Raw genomic sequence first — 23950 nt, 5'->3', positions numbered from 1 at the left:
GCATTCACCTGACTCCAGAGTGACAGCCTTTGAAAATACCAAGCAAAGAAACACTCTGAAGTGCTGGTGGAACTTCCCAGGATGGCTGTCCTCTGCTACGTACCATATTCTCCCAGTGTTCCCACTCAGTAGTGACAATACCAGAACTGTATCAGAAGGGTAGCCAAGTTAGTTTGTATTTTCAAAAACAACAAGAGTCCTGTGGCACCTTATAGACTAATGGATATTTTGGAGCGTAAAATTTTGTGGGCAAAGACCCACTTTGAGTTAAGGCTCAGGTTTCTGAGCAGGCCTCTTCTGCCCTCTACTGTTTAAATATCTGAGAAGCAAAACACTATTTCTATATCTGAACAAGTGGATCTGCCTCAAGAAAGCTTATCACCTAATAAATCATTTAGTTAGTCTTTAAAGTGCTACAGGACTGCTTTTTTGTTCTCTCTTTTTGAGCGTGTTACTCTGCTTCCATATCATATTCCTCCATAGGTGGAAGGTTTGGAGAGGGAATGGAATTCCACTTGTAGTTATACTCTCCTCTCTCATAACCAAGCAGAAACTTCCACTAGCAATATCTGTAAATCAGCTAATTCAGTCCCAGAGGCTCTCCAAAGGTATTAAGTACATCCCCCATAAGAGTGAGCAGACTTCTTGTACCCAAACATATAGACCTCCCTTTGCGTGTGAGGAACAGGTCCATAAAAATGAATAGCTTTTCTTCTCAATGCTCTTCCTCCTTCCCCAATCCAGCCAACTGAACAGCATTGGCATCCACATTACTGGGACAGTTAAGGGACCCCAGTGATGAGTACACCACACTTGTGTGTCAAGAGGAGGGAGCATCCAAAAAGTTGCAAGATACATGGAACTATCGCGTGGCTGCTCATTTTCTCTGGGACTTCTATGTACTGATATATTGAATCATCTCCTGTCTGCCTCATGACCCATATGATCATGTAGCAACATAGAGAGTTTCTCACATTAAGGACTGGCCAGCTCCTATATCCTTCTTAGGGATCAGTGGGCTTTTCTGCACTGGGAGAAGTGTGAAAACAGGCCACATTCTCCTGGCTGGAATGTGCAAGAGTTTTACACAAGCCTCGGGCTGGTCAAAAAAAGAGATTTTTGCCAAAAAAAAATTCCATTCCTCTTCCCCTCCCCCCTATTGTTTTTAATCAAATGACAGGAAGGGAGATGGAAGAGGGAACACCCAGGAGGGAGGATAAAGGGGAGAAGGCAAATGGAACCAATGTTAACTCCCTCAAGACTCAAGCATTTCTCCCGCATAGTCAGTTTGCATAGGTCTGGAAGAGCAATTCCTTCAGTTCCCTTTATAACTAACAGGGGAAGTATGGTCTATTGGCTATTCAGGCTTACAAGGTAGAAAATCTTCAGGTCTAACCCTGTGTAAACCATAAACCTATTGTACAGTTTGAAACAAATCTCTTAATTCCTCTGTGCCTCAATTTGTCTGCCAATACAGTGCGAATTAATTACAATTACATGCTCTGGGGTAGGGTTTTTGAGAATAATTTATTTATGCTTAAGCAGCATTTTGGTGATATGAAGGTGAATATGGAACAAAGCACTACAACAAGGTGGAATGGGATTCACTGCATAGGTTAGCAAATAATATTCAGTCACAGAAAACGGGTACTTATGCAATATCCCATTGTGCTGCTGGAGTCAGGGAACTACACAGGATGCAAATTATAAGGGGCATCTGAGGCTTTCTCCAGGAGCCATTACCTAGTTAATATCACTATGAGGCTGGCTGACAGGAATTCCAGGTCCCAGGACCACACAGTCAATGGGCCCCCGTGCCTTCCCTCAGACAGAGCCACAAGCCATCCCCCCATCCAGGAAAACCCTGAGTGTAACCCCTCAATCAGGGGACCCCCGCAGGTCAGCCACAACCCCATTCCCCATTCGTGTGAAGGTGCCCCCCGTCTCTGCCACTCCAGTCACCCCTTCCCAAGTTCTTCTCCTCTCTGCCTTCAAGCCCACCTTTGTCCCCCAGCAGTCCTGTGCCTCCCCTTGCCCCAGCTGGCTCCTTTCTCCCAGCCATCCCTGCATACTTCTGCCTCCACTCTCTTCCCTTCCCAACAAAACAAAACAGCCTTCATGTAGCACTTTAAAGTCTAACAAAAGGATTTAGTAGGTGATGAGCTTTCATGGGAAGATATGAAGAAGTGGGTCTGTCCCACGAAAGCTCATCACCTAATAAATTTGGCTGGTCTTTAAAGTGCTACATGACTGCTGTTTTGTTTTGTCAAAATATATGGGCTTTGTTTTTAAACAACATCAATTAATCTCCCAGTGACAGCAGAGTTCCTTGCAGCACATGTGGGAAGACAGATCAGCCTTATCAGACGTTCATTGGGAAGGTAATGAAATGATTTAGTGTAACATCACATACCTGTATCTAAGTTATATTGTTCTAGGAACCTGAAGACTAGTTTGCTTAACATTTTGTGGTTGAGTTTGTCAGCTCGTAAACCTTGATACTGCCTGTAAACAGAACAAGCAAAACAAGAAAGAAATATCAATGTAAGCAGACAAAGTACTTCTCCCTTTTAGTAGCAGGGGTGTCAGCTGCTGGGTGGTGGTGACAACTTCTTTTTCCTCTACCATCCATCACAGCTGAGCTTACCATTTTTAACTCCAACTAGGTCTAAGTTAGCTATCACTGCTCAAGAAAGAGCCATGGAAGCCGTTGCACACAGTTCACTGAAAACACCTACTCAGTACACAGTGGAAAGATAGAAGCCATTAGGAAAGGGAGAGCTAAGACGACAGAAAATAGCACACTGCCCCCCCCTCCCCCCACAATCAGCACCTGTCACTTCTGATAAGCACAGGAAGGAGAAGGGGCAGTCCCACCCTCCCGCAGAGTGGTGCGAACGTCCTAGCATGTGCTACTGTCAGGCCATGGAGCTCTGGGGTCTAGATTGCCCCACTCATGGGAAGCAGCACTGCAGTTCTGCAGGAAGAGGCAGGTGGGGGTGGAGCAGGGGGCAGGTGGGGCATGGGAGAACAGGGCAGGGGAGGTAATGTGCACAATGAATATTGCAATTCTCAGCCTTCCATAGCAACGCACCAGAGTCAGGCTGCTTTTTTTTTTTATTTGCCGTTTCTCCACACAAAGTACTCAGCGCCCCTGCCACGTCCTTTGACATCAATGGGAAGGGTAGGTGCTCAGTGCCTGACAAGATAAGGCCTTCGGAAAACCCAAATTTCAGTTAACAGACATTTTCCCTTCTCTGATTGGAAGTGAACATACAAAATTGAGCAATTTGCTCCATGGCTTTAACGTGTTATTAGAAAGAGCACTAGAGAACACCTTGTCGCTCTTTAGCACTTGCTCATAATGTCATGCAATATTGTGAGCTGTTTTGAAATTAGAAGGATAAAACACATAACAGAATAATCTTCTACCTTGAGATGTCTGTGATATTAAAACTAGGTTCACACCACACATCCAGGGTCTGCAAGAGTTTGCGCTGGAGATCAGGATAGTCTGCCACATAAGCTTCTACTAGGTTAATTTTCTCTTGAAGTAGCAATGGAGTGCACATCTAGGAAGAAAAATATTTTTGAATTTTAAAAGCATTGCATGGATACAGTGCTCTGTATCCTGTGCAGACTGCTTTCCCTTGCACCAGCTCAGCAGAACGGGCTGGAGCACAGGAGAGATGGAGCCAAGACTCCAGCTACTCACAGCCTACAGACACAGTCCCATTTTGCTCTTGCTCAGAATGTGAACATTGAGACTTTTACACTTGCACAGGTGCTCAGTGTGGGCCACCTTCTGGCTCAAATTGAAAAGTCATTTTTAGCAGCTCCTTATCTACTTCTTGCAAATTAGGTATTAGTGCCTACTACCTGTATGCAACTTCTTTGAAAGACTATGTATCTTGTTTATTGAATGTTACATCTGATGACAGAGAAGAATACAGGGGAAACAGACTTACCTCCTCCACATCTAGATCCAGCTGTAATTTTAGCTTTATGCTCAGAATGGCTGCCTAGAAAACACAAAAAGGTAGAAAATGCTGTGTGTGTGGGAGAGCTTATTAACTGATGTGTTTCTAAACTGAAGTAAAGACCATTCATACTTATTTTTCACAGGATGATTCTTCTTACCGTTATCTTACCAATGTATTAAATAAATGATTTGGCTGCACAGGGTTTCATTTAGAAATCCACAAAAACATTAGCAGCGGCATTACATGTTTTAAACTGTTTTGAACTTCAGAAGAAAAATTCTGAGATCAAGCACGCTTAAAAATGTAGAAATAAAAAGCAGAGTCTCTAGTCAAGTGTTTGGAAAGACTCAACTGACTGTTAATTTTCTCCTTATACATAAATTTAAAAATGGAATTGAAAGGATATCTGTGAATTAACTCAAACACTGATCTTGCTGCTTTTAAATTTTGCTATGCAGTTATATTTTGCGAAAACCTTTGTAAATCTGAACACAACTAAAATCTACAGATTTTTAGTTTCAGTTACTTAAATGTAGCTCCACATAAATGAAATGCTATGAATCACAAAAAGGGATGATATATTTTTCCCTTTTATGCTGTTGTTCTGAACTCTGATGACCTAAGTCTTTTAATCCCATGTGAAGTTCATCAGTATCAGTATCCTGACTTTGCTGATGAGGAAAGTGAGTCAGAATGGCAATTTGATTTGACAAAGGTCATCTAAGCAGCCAGTGGCAGAGCCAGGAATAGACCCCAAACCTTCTGAATTCCTGTCTTGTGTTTTAGTCCCAAAAACTTATTCCACACTGGCTTGAGTTTCCCCCCTCTAGTAGATGCAACTCCCACCCTACTACAATTGGGTGATACAAAATAATGGATAACTGTTGCTCATAAATTCAAAATCAACACACCCATATTATTCTGCCAGGGCACTGCTAAAAGGCACATAAACCTGTCCTCAAACCCAGCCATAGTCAACAAATCGCTAACGCACGCACTTAAGTCTCAGTGGGTTACGTTTCAAATTAAACACATACTTAAGTGATCTGTTGAAATACTTTTCTTGGTTTTATGACTACCAGTGTAAGAAAAAAAACAAAGGCACTGTTGCAGAGTGTTTTTACAGAGTCCAGTCCTTTGACCAGAAAGGACAACCTATGAGAGTATCAGCATGTTTACAATATGAATAACAGAAGGAGTGATAAGTTTAACTGAACTTAAGATGAAACTGACTTGGCTGCTGTATCTATTTTAATATTTACTCTGTTCTTGTAATGTTTGGTACTGGTCAATTTTACACCCCAAAAAAACTGTTTAATTCACCCTATATTTAATATTGTGTGTGCCGAGTAAAAGATCTCCAGAGAGATAACATCTCAGTCAGGGACATTTTGCTGTCCAAAAACCACCTTCTAAAAATGATCCCCTCAGCACATTATCCAGGAACCCTAAAATCCTTGTCATGGCTGCACACACAGGGCATTTATTAGGAAGACTCCTGCATGCACCCAGAAACCAACACAATCGACATGTGAAAATGCCTTGCAATCCTGAACATTCATGTACTGCCTTTTCTGCTCCTACTAACACATTCCACATACAGAGTTCCCAGTAGAGATAAAAATAACAGCAAAGAAATAATCCAGACAAACTGCACTAACTCCCACTCATCCACCCCACTCCCTTGAAGAGTGGCTCAAAACAGACCATGGGAAAGGTTTATTCTTTTCTTCCATTTCCCTTCCCAAGCCAACAGAGGGCAGGTATGTGATGAGGGCTCTGAGCTCACAGGGGTGCCTGATACATCAAAAAGAGCACAAGGTGACCACCAATGGTCTGATCCAAAGCCTGCTGAAGACAGCGAGCCCTTTCATTATCTTCCAAGGGCGCTGGGTTAGGCTCTGTTCAAGCAGCACTTAGAATAAACATCATATTTGGACAAAACACATAAATAATCCAAAGCTTCTCTTCACATGGGACAAATGCCCACATCTTGCCCTCCCTTGTTCTTCTTAAACTGGCGACCGTCTTGTAGAGTTCCCAGCAGACTGAGACGACAGGCAAAGATGTGTTTACCTACTCCCCATAGTATCAGAGGGTAGCCATGTTAGTCTGTAGCTTCACAAATAACAAGCTTGTGATCTAATGAATTTGTTAGGCTTGGTCTACACTAGGGAGTTAAGTCGATTGCAGATACGCAATTCAAGCTAAAGCTATTGCATAGCTAGAATTGACTTACCTGCAATTGACTTATCTGGCCATCCACAGAGAGGGAGGTTGAAGGGATAGTTTCTCCCATCGACCTCCCTTACTCCTCGTGAGATTGAGGAATACAAGGGTCAACTATTGACCTCAGATAACTTGATTTTGTGCGTTTCTACTCGGCGCGTGAAGTGGAACTCTGGAAGACCAACCCTGACTGAGTCAATCTTTCCAGTAGCGTGGACATATTCTTAGTCTCTAAGGTGCCACAGGACTTCTTGTTATTTGTACTCTTCAGAGTTTTCTTCTCCACCTTATCCCAGAGGGAGTCATCGTCTTCCCTGAGAACAATTGGGAGGTGACCATTAGGAATGATGAGAGGTGGAGGGACATTTGAAAGTGGGTAATTTTTTGTTTATCCAAAGAAGATGTTGGGCCTTGGTCTCTATTGATGGGAAAATGTCCAGCTTTAAAAAACCCTGAAAACATTTACCCGTAAGTTCAAGTTTTTCTCTGCAGATATTACAAGAGAGAGGGGAAAGCGGAACTCGACACTGGCTGTTTTGTGCAGCTCCAGTGATACAAATGTGTTAAACCAAATTTAACTAGTCAGTAGTCTGGCCAGGCTACTTGTGATCGTCCTGAGTTGCATAAAGTTTGAATCTGGCCCTAAAAATTGGAATTAGACAACAAAATATTTAAGGTATCATTTAAAATATTTAAGGTATCCAATTAGAATTATCACACAATAACAGCCTCATTCAGTTTCTTATTTAGTGTTCACATATTAATTTTTTAAACTAAAAAAAAAGGAAATTCCCCCAAAAAACTAAATTAAATGCAGCTAACCTATCAGTGATCTAGGGTAAAATACATTGCAAGGAAGTTTTAATTGTCCGCAAAACAACACAGGAAAGTCCATACAAGATTAAATGTAAAAGCAATCCAAACATTAGGGTTAACTCTGCACCGTACTGACACCACAACCGAAGATCAATTTAATGTATATTCTAACATCAGTTGAATCTAATCAATTTAAGACTATAAATAATCATGTTATTGCAAGGCATCCCCGGAGGACTGAGTAAAGGTAGTGTTTGCCCACAATGTGAATTGCTAGACCTCTAGATGTTTATCCTTCTTTGGAGTTTAAGCCTAACTCCGCGTTTCCTGGGTTTGTCAGGCTTGTTTATTGGCATAATTAAATCATCCCAATAATGTATTTTACTTTAAATTACTGACATGTACTCTCAGCTCTAACCCTGTGTTAATGCAGTTTTGGGCCAAGAACACTAGATGTGTGTATTTGACCTAAATAAACAGTATATTTTAATGCCTCTATCACTTAATTTTAGCAATTAGCCCAGAGACATAAATAAAAAACTTGTCTCTTTTAATGACAGTAGCATTTATCTCCTCAATTCAACGTATTTATGAAATCCATTTTATATACAAAAATATATTATCCCTGAAACACTTTGCTAATATTTGAAATCAAATAAATACAGAAGGAGAATGTAATTTATTTGTTAAAAATTAAATGCAAAATGTATCTTCCCATTCCTGCTAAACCTTGGGCCCAATATTTTTGTATAAAAACACAGAAGAAGAAAAAAGTCTCTAGATTTCTAATGCAGAAAGCTTTGAGTGGGAGTCTCTTGAGCCCAGGAATATTTCTGGTTGTCAGAAGCTAAAAAGATTATTTATTGTTTCCTTCCTAAACCCAGCTCCAGTGCCACCTGTTCAGAATTTAATATAAAGCTGTTAAACAACACCAGAACTTTGATGCTGACTGCAAAACAAGTTTCACTGTATCTGACCCTAGAAGCACTTACTACTGATCCACAAGCAGAGGAATTTCAATTTTTTTAGCACAGCTATCTTTTTACCTTTATAAGCTGTTTAAAAAATGTAAATAAAATAACTCAGTGGACAATAGAGGGCATTCATCCCACAGAAAGACAGCCGCCACCCTTAGACATGAAATATCGCAGCACATTAAGTCATGAGACCCCACTAATCAAAGCTGACAGGGCCCTGAATGTGATTTCTGCTGAGACTTAGCGATATCATGGGGCACTGAAGCATGCACAGCCTGCCAGACTGCCCCTGTTCATGTGACAATGGCTTTTATTCGCTAAAGGGGCCTGCAAGTGACAAGAGTCCCCTTTGTCTTTAGATTCCTGCATTTGGAGTGCCAGAGAGGTTCATTCAACCAGCCCCAGACACTCTTTGAAAGGCTGAAGTGTAACATAAGATGACCATGAAACACTAGCTTGCCTTCTGCCTACCCCTCATTCTTCTCAAGCACAGCCTGGCCTATTCAGCGTCTCTTCACAGAATAGCATCGCACTATATTAGCCTCTGGTCTGCTGAATTCCATCATTGTTTAAAAAATGCCGGCGGCCATCTTGGTTTTCATAAAGCCATTCACCGGCACTGAAACGGAGAGCTGAAGAGAAAAAAGTTCTGAAAGGCCACAGTGCTGTCAGCGCCGTGGAGTCCTGCACAGCACATGGTGTGCACAGCATCTTGTCCAGGCTCAGCCTGACCACAAAACAGTGTCTAATATGCTACGATGTGATAGCTCATTGTAGGGCTTAGGACAACTACTGAAACTTACCTTCCAGTTATGTTTGGCTCCTGAAAGCAGCTGCATAAGAAAGAGGAAAGCTATCTGAAGGAATTCTGGCTGGAACTGGATAAATAGACATTTTAAAACCCTACACTAGGCCCATTACCAAACAATAGGACACACTAATTGTCAACTTTAAAGCCCATTTTTGTCAACACCCCAAGTGCTGCATTCCATCCCCAGCTGCAATCAACTGCATTCACACCAGAATGAGGACACATACCGTCACCTGCTACAGTGACACTTCTGCCTTTTTCTTTAACTGCTACATCATTTACAGTCAGAAAAATAAAGCTTGCACTGCATGTTTTGGGAGCAGTAGTGCCATCCAGTGGCCAGTGGTACCCATCTTATACCCTCTACCCCAGGGATGCTTCACAGACTGCATTTTCTATGTGGCACTATGACAGCAGAACCTGAGAGCTGGGAACACCGGAGTTACCAGCTGACCACGCACCTCAGTTGGAACAAGGAGCATGCACCCCAGCAGCCCCAGAGACCAAAACAAAAGGCAAATACACCACAGTACTGCATTAAACAAAAACTACTAAAACATTAAAGATAAAGAAACATTTTTCTTCTGTTTAGTAAAGTGTCAAAGTTGTACTCAGTCAATGTTCAGCTGCAAACCTTTGAAAGAGCAACCATGTTTTGTTCAGTTACAAACATTTCAAAGTTATGAACAACATTTATTCCTGAGGTGCTCACAACTTTAAGTAGCAGGAAATATTCACATTTATCACATGGGCCAGGAAAATGGTGCTACCTCCAAGTAACTCAAGATCTGTGTTCCCATTAATAACATCTATCTCCCCACTACTTCCATCCAGTGTGGACTATTAACATTGGAAGTGACACCCAAAGAACACTTGGCTCAGCTATAAACAAATCAGTTCAGCCTTCAAGTAGCTGTAATATTGAAGGCCATGGGAGAGATCAGATCTGCTTTACAAGTAAATGAGATAATAAGCACACCATTCTCAGAAACATCAGGGATTTCACTGTCTGCAGAGACACTGTTCTTTTGCGTGATTTGAGAGATGGGGCATGAACACGAGGCCACGCAGAAGACCCGGAACGAACTGCAATGTTCACATGAGAATATTAAATGTGCACTGTGGGTGAAAGGGGGTATATTTCTCCGGAGTAAAGATTTAAATCATGGTGCCCCATTAAGCAAGGGGGTCAGAGAAAGCAAAGAATAATATCAAATATATAGAAGGATTTCAACCTTCCAAAGATGTAAGGAGGGACAGACAGGGTTGAAGAGGTTCACATCTGAATAATTTTATTGCCCCATCTGAAAGTAGCCCTACAAAAGGCTGCAGTAGAATCAGCACAATGCAGATATCTTCAGTATGCCTTGCAACAGCAGCCTCACAGCCCTACTGCCAGGCCCTATTTTAATGTTTCGATGTTTATGGTGCTCTCAGGGAATATCTCAGCTTAACTGGAATAAAGGATTGTCGGTCACATGCTACTACTCCACTCTGTCTTGAAGTGTTCATGCCGGGACCCTCATTTTCGGTGATATTATAATTTGGAAAAAGATATGGATAAGGGAAATTAAATAGCTCTGATATCTCAAAGACAGCACTGAAAATACCTTATCTGATTCTTCTTAAGGAAAAATGGTTCTAAGCCAACTCCTCCTGCCTGAGGAATGCTCAAGTTCATGGAAAAGACCCTACAGAAACAGGCTCACAAATAATCTGGGGCTTCTCAGTTCAAAATGCTTGATAGAATCTGCATTTTCAAAAGATGCCAGAGAAAAACTCATCTGTGGCCTCGGAGCCTCAAACGTCCAGCAAAATCTTGTTTACAATCACACTTGAAATTAGTCAAACACTTTCTTTCAGTAATGCCATGAAATCTGGTTGCCAAGATGTTCAGCCAGGTGATAAACACTGAAAAAAATGTCTCTCACAACATTTTGTTTCCGGTCAAAACCAGGGTATGCAGAGGGGAATAACTTTTTGATTTATTAAGCACCCAAAATAACATAACCAAACATTATCCAAATTCTTTCAAACCTCCCAAAAGGAGGCTAGGGTTACCTGGAGTTGTGTGCTCACCCAGGGTGAGACAATAGGTTGAAGGAAAAGTTAGTACTGCAGTAAAGGCTTTGCTATCCAGCATGCTGGGGAGATGTGTGGGGCGGGTGTCAGTTAGTTAACTGGAAAAAGTGCAGGACGTGTGAAGGTTCTGGCTGGAGGTGGGACCCAGGGTGGGGCCAGAGATTAGCGGGTTGGGGTGCACAAGGGGGCTGGGAGGTAGGAAAGGGAGAAAGGCTGGGTTCTGGGAAAGAGTTTGAGTTCAGGAGCGGGCATGCACCAGAAGGCTGGAGCACATGATGGGTTTCAGAGTGCTGAAACCCAGCAGCATGGGCATTGAGCAGCTCCCCACAACAGACATGGCTAAGTATCTCTGCACACTACCTTGCAGACACTGCCCTTGAAACTCCCATTGGCCGCAGTGCCTGGGGCAGGGGCAGCACATGGAGCCTCATGGTTGTTCCTCCACCTAGGAACAGTAGATACATTGCCATGTCTAGGGCAGCACATAAAGCCATGTGGGGAGCCTGCCAGCCCATACCAAACAGAGTATAAAATGGACTTCCCAATGTCAGAAATGCCAGTTTATACAGGTTTCCAGCTGGCAAAATGCTGGCTAAAACAGTTTTTACTGTACCAAGTGCAACAATCACACTAAATTACACATGCACAGGCCCTGCTGCTGTTGTGAAATGGAATTTTCACAGACACATAATGAAAAACAGGCTCAGACACTACCCGAGAATTGGAGCTCAGTGTGCAAATCAAGTTGAAAGTGAAAGCTCACCTCTTTGTACTTGCCCTTGTGATAAACATGACTGACATGTCCAAGCAAACTGTTCCGATCTGCTGTACGTAGCTGATAAATGCTGATCAGCAGGTCCAAGAGATTAACTGGGCTCTGGGCTAGTATGTGAAACACTCGAGCCTGGAGTTTCTTCAGCCTCAAGCCAGACTAAGAAATCAGAGTCAAACACAGGTTTCATAAAGACCAACAGAATTCAATGATAATCCAAAATGTAGCTTTTCAAAACATCAGACCAGGCTCTACAGTTCCCCCTTGGAGTTTTGACACAGAAATCAGGGCAACACTCCATACCTTACTTGACAGTGGCCAGTGAAACCAACATTAAATGCTAGAACTTGGAGAGGCCTACTGCTGACATCACTCTGAGCATGGGGGAACACCCCAACAGAACCTCTTGTAGTGTTCACACCTCCATCTCAGTGCAAAAGTTAGAAACCAGGTGAGGGAAGGTTCCCCTCATGGTATGTGCCCATAGCAGAAACAAGCCTGCTGATTCCTCCTCCCACCAGCTCTCCACAGGCAGCCATTTCCTGCCACACATGAGAACTCAGTTTCATTCCCAGGCCCTGGGGCAACTTGAGGCAAAAAGATGCATCGTGCCATAGAGACACAATAACTAATGCATTCATATATGATCACTCCATTAAAACTTTGGAGCTGTGGACTCTCAGTTCTGTGTTTGATTCAACAACAGCAGATAGCAATGGCAGGAAAGAGAGATATTGGTGTTCTGAATGAAGCAGCTGAGCTCACAAACTCAGGCACTCAGGAAAAAAATGAAAGATGGAACAGTACAGAGAAAAAAACACCGAAAGTTCACAGGGAGCCGTGTACAGAAAAGGAAAATCTCAAGGCATCAGAATGCAACGGGCCCAATAAATAGATGAATCATTGCTTTGATGACCCTACTACTGCAGCTTTATCACTCAGCTGCTGCAAAGAACCATAGTGATCTCACTTTCAGCACTCAGGAGTGATAGAAGCTCCTGCCATATGGCAAGAGTTAAACGATCATACAGTAAATGTCTTCTGTATGCAAAATGGGAAAAGCACACAGTGACTGGGCTTATGCTGACAGCAGGGATGTTGATTCCAATAGGAAAATTGCCAGCTGGGGAAAGAGTGAAAGTTCCATATCGCAGCAAGGCAGCTTGATCTGGAGAGACAGAAATCCCAGGCAGTGGGAGGAAATGGAAATGTATTTCAGACCCACTGGACATTTCACTTTCAAGCCAGCATCACTGGAATATACTGCTTCAGAATGGATTCCATCAGCAAATCCCAGGGTGCTTGGGGAGGCAGTAATGGAAAGAACCTGGCCTGTGGCGTAAAGTGATTGGAGGAGAGGGAGGCACTTGAGAAGCAAGAAAATCCCTCTCTCTTTTCTCCAGGCTCTCTCTCTTTCTCGCTCTAACCTGCTGAACAGCAGGTTGTTCCTTTATCCAGAGGTGCAACTCATTGGTGATGTAATACCCCAGGGAATGTCCTTTGCCCTTCCAGTCATTGCAGTTCTCCAGCATGTCCAAGAGTCCTGCCAGTGGGTCTTCCAGAGCTGCAAACCCCCTTCTGGTTTCTTCCTTGAGCTGCAGAAATACAAAAACACATTGTCATGTAAAGAGAGATTAGTGAATCTTCCCGTCCCACTGGTTCAACACAAAGATTTTTTTTATTATTATTTAATTTAATCTATTCACAGAGGTAACTGTTGCTATTCAACCACCATCCATGCTTCCATAACTTTTCATGTCATTATAGATCCCTTCATGGCTCACTGCACCTCAAACCCAATGGGAAAAGCAGCAATTGTCCACACTAATTATCTCATAAAGACAGAGTTGTTGTTCTGCAGGACAGACAAAGGAGCTTAGGATTTAGGAGAGGATGGAATTATTGCGGAAGTAGTGATAGTAAAAGCAGGAAGGTTACATACCCGATTACCTGCAATTGTAACACACCCATGAGTAAGAACACAGATGAAAAACAAATCCACGGTCCTGCACTGGAAATTTCTACATTCAGCATATCACCACTGCAGTTACAATTATGTAACACTTTACAGTAAAGTGGAAAACTCCAAGAATAAAATCGAGTTTTAAGTAAAGGCTAAAATATTTATCACCAAACTTGCTGAAAACTCAGATTGCTTTATTTGAAACCCAATTTCCCTTGCTCCAAAGAAGGGTGAAGTACTTGGTGTAGACTACACAGACATTTTACAGCGGACATTTCATTAAAATTATACGATGGAAAGCTGAAAATCATGGAATGTGGAAAAAATTTATAATATAAATGTAAGGAATTCTAGGGTGATCTGTTTAGAAAAGGGAAGGGACTGAACTCACACTTTGTAAATGTTAATAAGCAATTTACTACCCATCTGGACTAAGTGATAAATTAACAGTACTAGGCAATATCTTTATAATGTTTACATCAGACGTAAATTCCCAAGGAGCTCAAAGGGTTGGCAGGGGAAAGAAGTGGCATCCTTCATTAGCCCCACAAGCATCTTTCATCACATGATGCACATCCTGGCATGGTGCAAGGGAGGACACAGACAGAAGAGAAGAATTCTGTAACGGCAGGTGCTCTCGTTTTTCTGGCTAAGAAGCAAAATCTGAAGGACGATGATTCCTGCTTGCAATAAGTTCTACTAATTTATTCTACATGATGGTCCCAGTTGCAGCTTCGAACAGAAACAGTACAAAAAAGACTGAAGAATAACATGTAAAAAAAATCTACAGATAATTTGCCAGTCAGTTTCCCCCCCCACTTTTTATTCATCTAAAATAGCTATTGGAAGACAGTTTGATTTGCCAGTAATTTTCCATGTCCTTTCATGTAGGGAAAACATTGAGACCTATAACAAATATAAATCTGTTTCTCTTTACTGGGTTATCAACTGCTTCAAGAACAATGCTGATGACTAACAAAGATGTGTGTTTAGGGAGATGAGTCTGCTCCTTCCCTAACCATTGTCCCCAGTGGCAAGAGATCTGATGTCAAGCCCAGGATTTCTAACCTCACTGCAAAATTCAGCAGGAGAAGCCAGACTACAGTGGAACAAGTTCTTATCCAGCCACAAATACTTCACACAACAGCCAAAGGAAAACAACACCACTAGCCAAATAAACTGCACTATGCACAACTTTTTTTCAAAGCCCCTCTTCAGCACAAGAGCTTTCTCTGCACAGCTCAGCATCTCCTTTGGCTGGAGTTAAAATCTGAGCTTTGGCAGGAAGTGCTGCAGAACACAATGGACTTGTGAGAGAGCAAGCCTTCGCTCACACCTAGGCTATGTCTAGCTTGCTGAGGACTGTCGGCAAAGGATATGAAAATTGCACAATGCATTATCTCCTGCTGACCTTTCTGTCGGGAGAGGGTTTCCCAATATCCGGCCCATCCACCTGGGGACAAATGTCAAGAAAACTCCCTCTACCGACACATCCCTTCTTCCTCATGAAATGAGGAAGAGCAGGATGTTGGCAGAAGGCTCCCAACAGAAGCTTGGAATCTAGGCATAGCCCTATGTATCTCAGAACAGTTGCAAAACTGTCAAGAGTGGCAATGATAATACATCTAAATTGTTTTGGTTTTTTTTAAATTAAGGATGTCTTAAGATATTATAAGCAGAGGGAAATCTCTCTTTAAAGTTAGCTGATGATCTGAGGAGTGATAATGGGATGCAATGTGCAGAAAGTACTACAGATTGAACCTCTCTAATCTGTAATTCTTTTGTCCACCAGCATCCCTAATCCAGCATGATTTTAGTTAGCTGGACAACCACTTATCATGGGTGTAACCAAAGTTTCCTGTGGTCCCATAAAGTTTGTTTACAACCACCAGTCCTGGCTCTCAGTGCTCTGCACTGTTATTTAGCTGTAATTTTCCCCTACATGTCTTCTGAGAACCCAGTAAGTATTGGAAGTGTTGTTAATGTGCTAGACAATATTGACCTCCCATGGTCCAGCAAATTCTCTCATACAGGTCCCAAGGGTTCTGGATTAGGGAGGTTCAGCCTGAATCTGAATCACCTTGCTCATCACTCTACCAGCGCAGCAGCATATGCCCTTCAATTAAATTTGCAATTAGGCAGCAAATCTAATTTTTCATGAGTCACATGGCAGGGTTCCCTTGGAAGACTATTTCACAGCATTATAAAACCCATGTTTAAGAAAACTTTTTATTGATGTCCAGTTGGTTGACCTGAATTTATGGGCCAGGGATTATGGCTCACTACTGGCCATATCTGACCAGAAAGTATTTAGTTTTTTGTCCTAATTCAGGATACAGAGTGAGAGAACAGAGAGTTCAATCTTGAAAGAGGACTCTTGCGTTGCGTGAAGGAAGGAGGACAATACTAAATTATTAAAGTCTCTATTAAAATAAATGAAAGACTAACAAATGTTATGAAACATAGGGTTGCAAGGCAGAAATACAAATCTAAGACTTCCAGTGGCAACATTTCTAAGATAAAGAGCTACTTAGCTTAGCGCAGTCACACTCTTCCCTGAAGGTCTGGTGGTAAGAAACAGAGGATCAGCCTCCAATGAATTCAGTGGAGTGGCTAAGTTATACTGAGAAGCTAAGGTAATCACTTGGTAGAAGAAGCTGAAGGGTGAACCACTCTGATCTCCAATATGGTTATTTATAGGGCCCTGGCACTGCTTACTTCGTGCCTAACCTATTATCCAAATCTTATTTCCTCACCCTAATAAATTTACAGGTGCACTTACTCTATAGGTTGATATTATGACATACATTCCTACACATGAACATTGAATATCTCACTCCCAAAACCATTTTCTTTGACCCTCTTGGTGACTGCCATATTCCGCAGTGTACCCTGTGGTAACTGGTCTGTTCTAGACATAGAATAAGCATATTCCATTCTTTGTTTGGTTCCCCATTCAGCTCCCTAAAGTTGAGGAGCACAGGTTACAGCTACCCATGCTTTGTCCTTTTGACGGTAAAGGGTGTTCATGATGATGAATTCAGTTCAGCTCACTTGGTCCATGTGAGTTGCTTTTGCCAACTCCTTCTTTTCCCGATGGTTCCCTGCCACAGTCTCATCCAACATGTGCACTGAAATTCCCCAGAAGGATGATCTGATCTTTAGGAGTCTCCAATAAAATATTTTCCAGCTGAGAGTAGAAATCTTCCTTTACATCCTCATCAGAATCCACAGTTGGTGCACAGGCACTCACAGTAACTGCCTGTTGATTTTTAATGAGCCTCAGTTGGAGTGTCATGAGCTGCTCACTGATGCCACCTGGTACCTTAGAGGCAATTTACAAGCTTCTAGGTGTATTCTCCTTTTTCCTCCCTCACCTGTCCCTCATCAGCTCTTCTAGTTTCAAACCAGGCAGTGATATGGCTGTTAAACTGACACAATTTGAGAGCAAAGACGACTGTATGTCACTCTGGTCGGTCACTGTTTGAGTCGTTCATCAGGGTATGTAAGTTCGAAGTTCCAATATTAAAAAGTTTCTTACACTTTCCACCACTGGAATGGTGATTCTGCTGGAGGAGGCTATCCAGCCAAGAGGAACAGAAGGAAGGTTATTTTAGGGCACCTTTTCTAGACCCCTCCCTATGTGGGGTGAGCAGAATGGGTCCTATGAAGTACTGCTCAGTCATGGGTGCAGCTGCTGAGAGACTCAACTTGCCTCAGTCCTCAAACGAGTCAGCTGACTCACACACTCACCACCTGTGCATCAGTCTATGTCTAGGAACTTCTGGATCTCACTGTCTTGTTCCCATTGCCATTCCCCCATTACCTCCAGACTTTTCATTGGTGCAAGTGTTTTCACAAAACTGGAAAAGGCCCATGTGGGGAGACTAGGGCACAGCAGACACCACACTGTCCTTCACAGATATAGGGCTTGAAACCAAGGGCATGGACATCACAACAACTGGAAGTCCTCTCTCTGCAGCAGCCTTCATCTGCCTTCACAGCCATTGTAACAGTACACAAGAGTTTCACTCCATTGTGCAGTTATCCTCCACCTGCTCTGCCATTGAGGACTGCTGGGATCACATATTGTCTGGAACTTCACTTTTGACCGTTCTGTCATCACTCTTGGGTTCACTGAAACATGCAAGACTCTCCACCTCTACAGGAGAAGAGGTTCACCTGCATTGGCAGATATGGGAAGTAGTGTAGTGAGTGGGATCCATACGGATGTGCCTGCCTGTAATGAACCCGCACATTGCGTATGATGAACATTACTTTCTAACGGGGTCTGTCTTTCTTCACAGTAATACAAGAACAGTTCACAGAAAACTACCTGAAATCACATGCATTCTGGGATGATGCTGGGTGAGAGGCTTGCAGAATAAGTTCTGTATGCTGGGATGTACAATGGAGCCCCTTATGTGATTCCTTCTGCTACAAAAAAGCTCGTGTAAAGTCTGACCTGGACACTTTAGAGGGATGCTCCTTTTCATAATAATTTGGTTTGCAATCCACCCAAATTACAGTTAGCACAGTGTATGGATTTTGATGATTATTTTGCCCTGCTCTTATTGTGGTGGCATGAACTGCCCTCAAACCCGAACAATTAACGTTTCCTCTTGGTCAAGAATAATTTGTTAGAAAGCTCTAGTCTTCACAATTACTGAGCTCTAATCTGTGCCAATAATTGACCATTCAAAAAGATACCTTTTGATTGCTGTCTTTCCACTTGTTCAAGTATCAAGCCTGGGACACCACAAGCCAGAAGAGCTGGAAGGTCTAAAAGCACCAGTCAAAAATGAGGACCAAGGAATTCAGACAACTCAGATGTCGCACGTAGGCTTAGGTCTTCTGGGCATACTAGCATACAGCCAAATGGGCATATTCTATGCAATAAAATGTTTTGGAAGTTCCCAGGTCTCTTAGGAAAACATTTATGCTATTAACCTGGCTGGGAAGCAGAGACCGCTAAGCACAGGGAGGTAAACATTAACCAGTTATGTCTAGTTTGGTTGTTAGTTTTCTGAGTTCTCAAATTTAGATGAAATATGTCTCATTCCCACAGACAAATCTATACATAGTACCTAGAAAATAAAGAACTGTTTAAAAACATATCCATTTCAAAGAGACACTGTTCAACCAGACTGCAGAACACTGTTCCAAAAATAAAAAATGGAAAAGACAGCCATGAAATATGAAGGCTTAAATACTGATCCACTTAGCAAAGAGCATCTCCACCACACAAGGTGATTTCAATAGTCTCCTTGCCAGGTTTAAGTACAAGGGGGTATTTCACATCTAAATACCTGCTACCATCTATGTTAAGTGGACAAAAATGTTTAAAATAAAAGATGAACGTTCATTTTTAACAACTTAACTGTGTCTACTGCAGTCTTTGTATGTGTGTCCAATGACCGCAGCACATTTAAAAAGTCTGTCTTTTTTGTCTCCTCTTCATCCTGCAGATCTGTAGGCCCTTCCCCTATGTATTGAAGTTAAAAGCAATCATGAAGAATTGTGGGTCTGACCCAAGAGCTCTGAGACTGAACATGTTCTGCATACCATTAATAGCTCCAGTGTGAAGGGGAGGTTCCCTATACGGCCTTACCTTGTCCATCTCTTTCTTTGTCCAGAGGGACTGAAGGTTTTTCAGCAATAGGAGCGAGTCCTGGCCTAGAGGCAGTGGGGGGAGGAAGAGGGAATTGGGAGAAAAACAAAACAGATTTAGTGCTTTTGTACTGGCAGTCCAGATACACTGGGGCATTGTTCTGCTGAAGAGAAATAGGCCCCTCCATGCCACTGTTTGAAACCACCAACCTTCCAACTGTCATTCAGGATTAAAGTGCTAAAACCCCTTGCTCTGAAAGCCGAACAAAACCACAACAGACATCATCCATGCATAGCTTTAACTAAACACTCACCCCACATAAATGCTTATTCAGTGCAAAGCTCTCTGGGTGCATTTACAACTAAATCATGTTACCACTCTTCAGAGAATATGACTGGACGGGTGTCTCCCATTTTTGACATAAAAAAAACTATATAGTCCTAAAAGAGTTAGTTTCTTGCTTGGTTTAGAAAGGATTATCAAAGCTTTCTGAAACTTTCCCTGGAATAGACCTGGTCTTGGACCTTATCCCAGCACTCAAACGAGAGACAGGAGTGGGTGAATTTGTTTGGAAACTGCCTTAGCAATTGTAGGAGACACTCTGTCAGCTGGCAGTAACTGCAAGGCTGCCATGCCTCAGCAATACTGGTTTGCGTTATTAGATTAGGCCCAGGGTTTACAGCGATCCTGACAAGGCATAATTTATCAGAGGATGAGAGAGGACGATATACACAAACCCACAAATGCAATGCAGACTAAAATTATGGGAACATAATCTGGGCTTTTCTACTGCTGTTACAAACCAAACCAATAATCACCACAACTTTTCGTGCTTTCAGGGTAAAAAGAGTCATGTTTTAAAAGTAGATTTTGTAACTACTTGAAAATTTAAATTCACATTTCTTACTATGCATCAGACCAGTCAGAATGGGGTTCCTGGAACAGTCAACTTTTAGACATATTTAATTGAAAAGGCAATGTAATTCTTAATACTGGTCTCTGAATGGTTTTTAAGAATACTCATTCATTTTTGCATCAATTAGCACATGTTATGGGGGAATTTTTTTGCTAAACTCTGAACTCCAGAAAATAGTCTAATTAAAAATAGGCTCAAGCATCTTGGTTAATTAAGTAAAACTCAAAAAGAGCAACAATTAAACTACCCTTTCTAGGCTACACCTAAAACCTGGATAACTAACTTCAAAATGAGGGAAGACTACTTTATCTTAGTTTGACGCTTTGGCCCACAAAAAAGCTACCTCAGGCGCAAGACTTCTGCCTCTACTAAGCTGCATTCTAAAGCATGATATTTACAATTCATTACCTAATATCTTACATCATCATTAGAAAAGTCAAGCTCCACAACATCTGTTGAGCCACTGACATTTCTTTTGCATTGACAAAAACGCACACGCACACAGTCACGTACACCTCCCTCACTAATTTCAAAGGGGAGATGTGCCTGCCTGAAGAGTCAATATATAGCCCAAAGGCTACGTCTACACGTGAAGCCAACATCGAAATAGGCTATTTCGATGAATAACGTCTACACATCCTCCAGGGCTGGCAACGTCGATGTTCAACTTCGACGTTGCGCGGCACCACATCGAAATAGGCACTGCGAGGGTACGTCTACACGCCAAAGTAGCACACATCGAAATAAGGGTGCCAGGCACAGCTGCAGACAGGGTCACAGGGCGGACTCAACAGCAAGCCGCTCCCTTAAAGGGCCCCTCCCAGACACAGTTGCACTAAACAACACAAGATACACAGAGCTGACAACTGGTTGCAGACCCTGTGCCTGCAGCATAGATCCCCAGCTGCCACAGAAGCAGCCAGAAGCCCTGGGCTAAGGGCTGCTGCCCACGGTGACCATAGAGCCCCGCAGGGGCTGGAGAGAGAGCATCTCTCAACCCCCCAGCTGATGGTCGCCATGGAGGACCCAGCAATTTCGACGTTGCGGGACGCGGATTGTCTACACGGTCCCTACTTCGACGTTGAATGTCGAAGTAGGGCGCTATTCCGATCCCCTCATGAGGTTAGCGACTTCGACGTCTCGCCGCCTAACGTCGAAGTTAACTTCGAAATAGCGCCCGACGCGTGTAGCCGTGACGGGCGCTATTTCGAAGTTGGTGCCGCTACTTCGAAGTAGCGTGCACGTGTAGACACAGCTCAAGTGTTTAACAGAATTCTTTGTAAATCTGAACCATTATTAATGTGTGGACCATGTTGTGATGATATGATGTGATGTTATCACTTTGCATAAAGCCAACAGTTAAACCCACTAAAAGTTTTCTAGACCTCTGTTATTGAAACTAGTTCCTTCTTTGGTGATTTCCCCCTCTAACCTCTCCATAGTTATATCTCATGACTACTTGAACATGAGGATAGAAAAGTAGCAATGCAAAGAGCCTCTCTAGTTCACTTCCAGTGACACAGCATTGCCACCAGCTTTTCTGAAGAACATATGCTCTTCTTCTCACACCCAGGATAAATGCCAAAATGCAATCACAAGTGCAAACCAACTTCAAAACAATTAAAGAATTGTAAATTAGGGTTGTATACAATAGCCAAATGTAACCTCTTTGAGCTATCACTCCCACATTTGTTAACTCCCAGTCTAACCTGTTCCTGAATGCCTATGAGCCTGGTGAAAGCCAGGCATTCAGCTGACTGCAGAATCTTCCCTGCAGTTACTCCTCCTTTGAAAAAAAACTAGCCATTACTGGCTCTTAGCCAAGATGATCAGGACTACAACCCCAGGCTTAGGGAGCCGCTAAACATCTAACTGCCAGAATCAGCAACTGGACAACACACAATGGATCACTCAAAATTGGTCTCTTCTGTTCATTCTCTCTGAAGCACCTGATCTTGGGCACTGCTGGAAGACAGGATACTGGGCTAGATGGACCATGGGTCTAATCCAATGTTCTCCTGGCTGTCCAGGGTGGCTGTCAAGACTTAGTTTCAGGCAGCAAACTACCTCCTCTTGTCTGTCCTGTTTTCCCACACTGATGGCAGAGAAAAAAAGAGACAGCAGAGGATGCTAGCACCAGCTGCTACAGTCTCTCTTCCTGACTGAAGGTCTGGTGGGAGAACAGGGCAAAAGAAAGTGAGAGGGGGAGTGAGCAGGGCAAATTAGATAGGAAAAGAAAGCTAGGAGGGGAATTGGACAGAGTTCCTCTTACATGGTGCATTTATGTGGCAGAGCACAATTTCTCCCTTGGAAAGCAACCAAACTCCAGCCCTCTGCAGGTCCCAATGTCAACGACCAAAAAAGAAGCAAAGGCTGCCAGAGTACACTGAACAAGGAATAGTATATATAAACAGTAAGTACACAACACAAATCCTAATTCTCACAGCAGTCACCTCCTCTCATCTCTACACACTCATACAGACCTGGGGGTGTCTAAGAGAAATTTGATCTGATGAAGCAGGTCTTTGTCCACAAAAGCTTATGCTCCAAAATATCTGTTAGTCTAAGGTGCCACAGGACTTCTTGTTGTTTTTGAAGATACAGACTAACTCGGCTACTCCTCTGATAGTGATCAAGGTCTGTTGAACATAACATCTACTGCCCAGTGACAGATACAAAGATAGACTTGTAGGGGGAGACACCCATGAAGCCCAGAGGCAACACCCTTTGCTACACAGTCCCAAGGCAATGTTCACAAAGTAAAGCAGAGGCTGTTGGAGTTTGTGTTTAGGTCTGCTTGGATCCTTATCTGTCTTATCAGCCTTTGTCTAAGAAACCTAATACATATTTGAAGGTTGCAACTTCTCTGGCTCCTGGAAGGAAGGAAGAAGCTGTCTATCTCTTCTCCCACAGCCAGAACTTCTGTGGGCTAGAAGGGAAGAGATCTTTTCCCCATCCTCATGGCTGCTGTGATGTGTGGAAAGATGTCTTCAATATTTTCCCCTTCCCCCCATGGTTTGGCCCTTTTCCTCTGAGAGTACCTCCAGTGTCTGTCTATGAAGCAGACCTCAGATGTCACAAGCAGCAGCACGAAATCAACACTGTTCTTGACAGCTTTGTTGCAGCCACACGGTTGTCAATAATTGCCCATACAGGATCTTGTCAGTTTCGTTCTGCTGTGTGCTATGCATAGCACTATGGGAGCAGGACCACAGGAGCTGGCAGCCTCAGACTGGGAAAGACCACCCGACATTATCTCAGGTTTCTTTCGAGCCAGATTAATTACTTTCATGTAAAAGTGACATTCTAAAAAAACTGGTAAACTCCCCACCAACTACCTGCAAATGGGTGTTTTCAAGTCCTAAAATAGATAAACAAATGACACAGAGATGGACCCCAACAAATAGGTGTGAGAAGATGGTGTGGGAGATCTGCATTCTTAGCCAGGTCTACACTAGACATTCAAATCGATTGTAGATATGCAATTCTAGCTACAGTATTTGCATAGCTAGAATTGACTTATCTACAATCGACTTACCTGGCCAAAACTCTCCCATCAACCGCCCTTACTCCTTGCAATACTGAGGAGTACAGGGGTCAACCGCCAACACCAGATTGTTCGATTTCGTGTGTCTCTACCAGGCATGTGAAATCTAACCCCAGAAAATGGCCCCTCACCGGGTCAATCATAATGTAGACATACCCACCTTTAAGTCACTTCTACACTGCCCCTCCCTTTTGGAGGAGCCACGTAAAAGCAGTGATTTGAAAATGTTAATCAGGCACATGT

The 23950-nt window shown here is 42.8% G+C and overlaps 1 protein-coding gene across 2 annotated transcripts in view; it reads right to left on the bottom strand.

Annotated features, from left to right (window-relative positions):
• Positions 1–23950, bottom strand: part of EXD3 (exonuclease 3'-5' domain containing 3) — a 414352-nt gene that overhangs the window by 280022 nt on the left and 110380 nt on the right. For both annotated transcript variants that reach the window (XM_075015516.1, XM_075015517.1), the window contains exons 4-9: positions 19245–19309; positions 13098–13265; positions 11662–11829; positions 3969–4022; positions 3433–3572; positions 2414–2505 (exon numbers count right to left, since the gene is read on the bottom strand). In XM_075015516.1, coding sequence (XP_074871617.1) covers positions 2414–2505; positions 3433–3572; positions 3969–4022; positions 11662–11829; positions 13098–13265; positions 19245–19309 — 687 coding nt within the window. The remainder of the gene's footprint in view (positions 1–2413; positions 2506–3432; positions 3573–3968; positions 4023–11661; positions 11830–13097; positions 13266–19244; positions 19310–23950) is intronic.

This window comes from Carettochelys insculpta, chromosome 21 (assembly GCF_033958435.1).
Source record: "Carettochelys insculpta isolate YL-2023 chromosome 21, ASM3395843v1, whole genome shotgun sequence".
In the NCBI taxonomy this organism is placed as follows: Eukaryota; Metazoa; Chordata; order Testudines; family Carettochelyidae; genus Carettochelys; species Carettochelys insculpta.
This window is presented reverse-complemented; position numbering and strand designations above follow the sequence as displayed.